At 40.9% G+C, this 7,239-nt stretch overlaps 1 protein-coding gene across 6 annotated transcripts in view; it reads left to right on the top strand.

Annotated features, from left to right (window-relative positions):
* LOC107378702 (CUB and sushi domain-containing protein 3) overlaps positions 1-7,239 on the top strand; it is a 434,947-nt gene that overhangs the window by 70,900 nt on the left and 356,808 nt on the right. For all 6 annotated transcript variants that reach the window (XM_070550820.1, XM_070550818.1, XM_070550816.1 and 3 more), the window contains exon 3: positions 6,314-6,426. In XM_070550820.1, coding sequence (XP_070406921.1) covers positions 6,314-6,426 — 113 coding nt within the window. The remainder of the gene's footprint in view (positions 1-6,313; positions 6,427-7,239) is intronic.

Genomic DNA, 7,239 nt, shown 5'->3' with positions numbered 1-7,239 from the left:
CGCACGCACCACTCTTAGGGAATTCCTCAGTTAAGTCAATTAGAGGTGCTCAATAAAAGTTAGCGCAATACCAACTGTTAGTTGCTGCATAGCATGTGTTGGTTTGAAACGTGTTGACATGAAACAAAATGCATCTATGAACATAAATGAATGAAGGTCATTAAAACAAAAGTTAATTAAGGAAGTAAAACTACAGTGGCTTAAAAGTTTAGGCATACTGAGGCGGACATTAAGCAGTTAGTCAATGTTTTGTTGCTGAAATCTCTGTGTGTTTTTGTCTGGTATTCATTCATTGTTCACTGGTCCAGTGATTCATATGAAGGAATGGATGCATGTTCTGACTGTTGAAGCTTCAGTGAGGCCACGGTTTTTGACTGTGATGTAGAGGCAGATTTAATGAAGTGAAACTTTTTTATTTATTTTTTAGGTTTGGGTATTGTTCAAAAAAGAACCGTGGCGGTTAAGTAAGACATCACAGCACAAAAAAATTTAAAAACACACACAAAAAAATACTGTTTTTATTTAATTAACACATGTCAATCATTGAAATAACGTGCACTTACATTTGTAAAAGAGTAATCACAAAATACATGTTGCACTTCTTCTGTCTTGTTATGCAAGGGATTACCTGCATCCTGCATTGGTGCATGTCCAAACTAGTAAAAAAAAAACAATTCTATGACTGCAATACCACAGCCTAGTGCATTACTGCAAACTAGTGTTGAAATCTAGAGCTTTTCCGCAGACGCACCATCTAGTGGCCGAAAAATGTATTGCACCTTAAGGCCTTCTCCTTACTTCTGTGATTATGGCTACAAGCAATGCCTCATCTGCAAATGCACACCTCAAGCTGTCCAACAGAGCTTAAGCACAATTATAATTCTCACATGTGAGTGGGTTAGTGGGTTAGGTGTATATGCACACACACACACACACACACACACACACACACACACACACACACACACACACACACACACACACACACACACACACACACACGCACGCACGCACGCACGCACGCACGCACACACACACACACACACACACACACACACACACACACACACATTATATTATCAGCAGCCAGCAGGAAAATGACAACAATTACGTTGTGTAAATTTAAACGTATATCCCTAATTTCTACGAGCATCAAATAATAAAACTGCCCTAGCTGCTTTTTCTCAATCAAATGACAACTCTCCTTATCTGAATGAAAACATCATTTTACAAATTTTCTGCTATTCATAAACTATATTAGGCTAAACTATTGCAATAACAGGATATTTAGATCAAAGTAAGCATGCTAATAATTTCCTGCTAATTTGTTTCTTTTTTCTTTTTTAAAAGGCAGTTAATATGGAGGTCATTATTACCATAGCAACAAACAAGCTTTACTTTGCTTCTGCCTGTACCTAACAATAACCAAAGGGTTGCAGTTTGCTTTAATTGGTTACTTGGCAAGATCAGTCAGAACACTTAAAAATTCTTTACCCTCTCTGTCTCCTGTTTGCTGCTTTTTATTCTATTACTCGAAGGGCGTGTAGGAACAAGGCGAGGTGGGAAGAGACAAAGAGACACAAAGAGGTGAAGCAACAGGAGAGAGAGAGAGAAAGTAAAGCTACACTAAATAAAAGCCCCATGCTGTGTGAAGCACACAGGGGGAAGGAGAGCTACAGAAACAGCAGAGGAAGAGACAGATGGTGGTGGACAGATAGGGGGCTGGGCAAATCGAGGTACATTTTTCTGTCTTCCTCTTTCTTTCTGAACGTCGTACTGGTTCCCTGACACACTAATCAGGTGGCGGGAATGTGTGACAGCTGCTTTCAGGGCTGATGCAGTGTGTTCAGGTAGAGGCCGCATCTGTCCAGCCAGTTATTGGCCCTCTGTTCCCGAGCTCATAAGCCCTTCTTCTGCTCGTGTTGTTGCTGTGACTCAGAAGCAGGGGACGCTGTAGCTGCTCCAACAGCTGGCGCCTCCACAAACACACCGGCATTTCTGGTTGGAAACCAATACAGATGTACATCTGGATTTTATCTGAGTCACCTTTTGTAATTTCTATTCATAGAGCTGCATTTGAGTTATCTTCTGTCCAAGCATGCAGATCTGACCTTGTTTGGCTGTGGAGGCACCTGCTGTCCCCACCTATCCGAGAAGGGAAAACATTCTGTTTATCTATGGAGAGTAAGTCCGAATGAAGTCACCATATCATCATTTTAGCCGTAAACGTTTTCAATCTTTTTCTCTTCAAACAACCCAAGGTCCCAGAGGGTCAGTCGTAAGGACAACAGCTAGATCTGTTGCTTTTCATGGTATCATTTTCCAAGGTTTGATTTGTTTGTAAAGTTCTTTATTTACCTCTGCAACAGCATCCACAGCAGAACTTCCTTCAGTTCTTCAAAATAAGAGTCCTAAACATGCAAAACGTCTGAATTAGGCCTCAAACTACAACCTAACCTGCCAGAAATCCTGGATCCATCAGATGACGTGTGAGCTAAAGTGATTTTATTTGAACTCTATTGAGAATAAATTAGGCTGCATGGTGATGCAGTTGGTAATGCTGTTGCCTCGCAGCAGAAGGGTGACTGGTTCCAATCCCACCTCTGTGGCATTATTGCACAGTTAGCATGTTCTCCCCATGCATGCATTGGTTCCTCCTGTTTACATTCATGTCAGGCTGATTGGACAGCTGAGTCATCTCTAGGTGTCAGTGATTATGTGACAAACTGAATGTCTTTGTGTGTCCCTGTGATGGACAAAGACCTGTCCAGGTTGTCCTTCACCTCACACGCAATGGTCCCTGGAGAAAGTCACCAGCTCCCTGTTGCCCTGGTGAGGATGAAGTGATAAAAAATGAATAAATGGATGAAAATTTCTATTCCATTCTATTCTATCCTGTATAAGTAACATGAACTTAATTGGATGGTAGCAAGGTCCAAACTAAATCATTCAAGTTAATGCCTGAACGATGATGGGAGATCATTGCATCTTTAGATTTTTATGCAGGAAAATGTCCCATTCATTTACATGATGGAGGCTGGATTTAAAACCTGTGGTGGAACCAGCTAACAGGAGTGGGTTGTTTTGTTTTAGCTTCAACTTTTGTGTTCCAGTTTGCTTTTATCTGTATGATGTCAGAGGGTGCCTTTAGCCAATGGACAGGAACAACAACAACTAAAAATGGAGGTCAAATCAAATGACAGTTGTTTTAGTTGCTAAGAATCTTCGACGCATTGAGAATAAGGTTTCAGTAGCTAATAATAAACTCGTTATTGCTGCTGTTTTATTTAGCTATTCCTGTGTCTTTAACTGCTGACGTTTTACATGTTGTTGTTTAGAGAATCTGGCCTTCCTCCCGAGGGGAGATAGAAGTTAGTGCCTTAGTTGAATCTTAAACAGACATGTGATTTTGTTGCTGACCTGCTATTGTCCTGTTATCTACGTTACAAGGTACCTGAGTCTCAGAGGACAGCATGCCTCTTTAATTGTCAGAGACATTTCTATTTCCATCCTGCTGTAGAGAATGCCAGATGTTGGAGAGGTTTGTGTTGTCGTGCTGCAGACACACTCAGGTGCTTCTTGGTTTTATAACAAACCAAAGCAGAAGTCTTTAATTTAATTTATGGTTTAGAAAACGACATTTTTCAGGTTAGAGATTAATGCTGCTAGTCATCATAATGGATCATGTCAACAACAACATTTAGTTAGTGTCAATATTTTTGGTCTGTATCTGAGATGAAGTGTTTTTGAAGAAAAAACGAGTCTAAAGTGTTCATGTACTTTAAGCTGGCCAATGATAAATTATCATTTTTAACAGCGCAAATTTTATTTTACTTATTGCAAAAACAAAAACAGATGCCCAAAAAAAGCCTAAAGCCTTTAAAATATTCTTTAAGATGTGGAGCCGCTGTGACTTGGTTTGACTTCATCCAGCCTGAAGTATCGATGACACTCCTTTTAAGACACTTTTATTGTGAAGGTAAATTGTGTTGGAATAATAACTTTCAATAGAAAACAAATGAATGAACTTATATATCCTGGTTAGGATGAACTCCCCTTTTAAAAGGAGGATGTGACAGCAGATCAGACGTTTCCTGTTTTTAAATATGAAATCTTAGTCAGATGTATGTTTCTCGCTGTGCAATTATTATTTCATAATATTTAATATTTTCTGAAACCTAAACTTTTAAAGGAAGTTTGAATAAATGATGACATATTTAGTGTTGTGACAGCCTCACATAGTTTCTGCATTTAAACCAACATTACATATTTCGGTTTGTGGTTTATTTTTTTGAATGAAGTTTTTGTTCCTTTCGTTGTTGAGGTGCTTCAGCTCTCACTACTCATTTTTCAGTCCAAATATTCCACATTACCCATAAGGCCATGCTGCAGCAGTGCATCTGTTCCCTCTCATCCTTTTATCTCATGTTGCCTTAGAAGCACATCTTTATTCCCCTCTACACGTTTTATCTTCACTGTCAGTGCAGCTGCACGATAAAGGGGCAAAACTTAATTTAATAAAAACTGATTTAGGTTTTTTCATGTTTCTCTGGAGCTGTGATGGGTCGAAGCTTTTTAGCCTCCTTGGGTTGCTGTATTGCACTCAGGCCAGTGTGTGCCATTGATGTCCTCGCGAGCGTGCACTCTACCACCGCTGAGTGTTCTGGGTTTTCTCTCTATTTTGTTCAGCCAACATTTAGCCCCCCCACCAAAGTCCCTTCTCCAGACTATGGGTTTAGGGGACAGTTTAAAAAATCCCCCAGCTTGACATCAGACTGTGATTCAGTGAAATTTCATAACTTCCTAGAGGAAAAAGCTCTGAAGCCTTTTTTAGTGTTGTGGCTCAAAACCATGGTCAGAATGAACTCATGACTTTGTATCATTTCCACGTGAGCGTTAAGACTTTTCTCCAGGCTGCAGGGAAACACAACTTGTGTATCAACCAGTTTGTTTAATGAGACTTTTTCTTTTAGCTCCAGAGAATATATATGCACTCTTCTGTTTTTCTCTACCTTTGGCTGTTTAGACTGTAGCCCATGTGGACGACCTGACCAGATCCACCCGGTCAGAAGCGTTATTTAGTAAAAGGATAAAAAGTGTCTTCTACCCTTTCTGCTTTGGTATTTGCTTGCTGTAAAAAAACCACCAACAAAGATTTATCTTGTTCAACACAAGCTTGGCTTCATTTTTAATTTAAACCACAGTTGCTGTTAAATTAAGCACAATGGTCTTTTGAGTGATTGCACTTCTAACAAGGTCACATTCAAGTTATGTTTCCTGTGTTTAAAACTGCATCACGACTCACTCCTGGTAGTGTCCTGGCATGCAGCGAGTACCTGCAAAAAAGGGTAATTATTTACTGCACAGTTCACAGTGCTGTAATTGGAAACTCTATTGAAGCTGTAAATACAGCACCCTCTCCTCTGCTGTCACTAGGAGAGTTTCTTTTTTACGCATTTGGCCCAGCGTGGACATTATTTACCTGGCTTATTGTCAAGTTGAAATTCAGTCTCAAAAGGGCTCCAAAACTAGCAATAAGAAGTAATGGAACACGAGACAACTACAGGGCACACGTTTAGTTCCTGTTCCCGCGGTAGAAGGTCGATGGAACAGCCGCGGCTCTGCTGAGGAATGGTCAGCTACACATCTTTTTTACGATGCCGTGAAAGCAAATAGATTTGTTTGGATCTGCACCTAATTTGAAATGCAGCAATGAATCAGTCTGTAACAATGCTGCAAGCTTTCAAACAGCTCCAAAACAATGAGGAAGGGTTCCCATTTGGGTGGTTTATTATAAAGCATCCAGTGCATCACTGCCTGATGGATGGGGTCTGCTTTCATTTGACTCAGCATGCTTAACCTGTTCTGATGTCTTTGTTCAGTGATTTTTTCAGAAATGTAATTGTGTTAACTTAGAAAGCTGTAATTTACTTTAAACTAGGGATGTCCGATATTACCAATCTACCGTTATTATTGGCCGACATGAAATTATACAGATTATACATCAAAGTCTTTAACTTCTTCTGCTCTCACTCTGAATGGCTAAATATGACCTGAGGTCTAGTTTTGGAGAGATTTTTATTAGTTTGACTCAACTGCCCTAACTTCAACTGAAGTAGTTTTCAAATTATGCACAAATTACAGATGAAACTGGGAAAATTAGAATCTGGTGCAAAGGTCTGTTAATGCCGTAATCCAGCTCCGACTGAGTAATAAACCTCTACATGTTTAATCTATTGAGTTCTTCACTCATCTGCATGATGACAGCAGTGACATCACATCCAGCACTGAGGTTGCTTTCTCTTACCTGCAGGTTAACAGGATTTTCCATCCCTGCTCCTGTAACCAGTTCTGGCTCCATTTTTTCGTTGAGGCTTACCAGTGACTTTGCAGTAAGCGCTCATGGATTTAAGGCAGCTTATGAAGGTAAGAACAGCATCATTTTCTATTCTATGACTCATATTGATATGAAAGACATCTGTTTTTGCACAAAACGCACTTCCCTTCCAAAGGAGTTCTCATTTAGAGGAAAAATCCATCAAGCTGGGGACGAGAGACCACTTGTTCCGAGGGGAGAGGAGTGTGATCACACCTGATCACCTCTGGGATGTCTTCTGCTGAGTTATTGAAGCATTAGGTGCTTCAATTAAGCAAATTATTCCCATATTTTCCAAATCAACATTCCTTCCCCACAAAATAAATCCTGAGCCTTTGCAGCTCCAGAGGTGCATCTGAAACTGCATAGCAGATGGCGGTTGGAATTAGTTGAGTTAATTGATGTGCCGGGATAACTGTAGAGGCAAAGCTGACAAGGGAAGATGCAGCAGAACATATAGAAGCCAGGGTTATTTGCTCTGGCTGCATATGACCTGTGGGCGACGGTGGCACAGGAGTTAAGTGCTCGCCCGTAATCGGAAGGTTGCAGGTTCGAGCCCCGCTCAGTCTGTCGCTGTCGTTGTGTCCTTGGGCAAGACACTTAACCCACGTTGCCTGCTGGTGGTGGTCAGAGGGACTGGTGGCGCCAGTGCTCGGCAGCCTCGCCTCTGTCAGTGCGCCCCAGGGCAGCTGTGGCTACATCGTAGCTCATCCCCACCAGTGTGTGAATGTGTGTGTGAATGGGTGAATGACTGATTGTGTTGTAAAGCGCCTTGGGGGGTTCCAGGACTCTAGAAGGCGCTATATCAAATACAGGCCATTTACCATTTAAAATCAGTCCATTTCACGACGTTACACCTTTGT

Source organism: Nothobranchius furzeri, chromosome 5 (genome assembly GCF_043380555.1).
Source record: "Nothobranchius furzeri strain GRZ-AD chromosome 5, NfurGRZ-RIMD1, whole genome shotgun sequence".
In the NCBI taxonomy this organism is placed as follows: domain Eukaryota; kingdom Metazoa; phylum Chordata; class Actinopteri; order Cyprinodontiformes; family Nothobranchiidae; genus Nothobranchius; species Nothobranchius furzeri.
The sequence above is the reverse complement of the archived record's forward strand: the minus strand, read 5'-3'. Positions and strand labels throughout refer to the sequence as shown.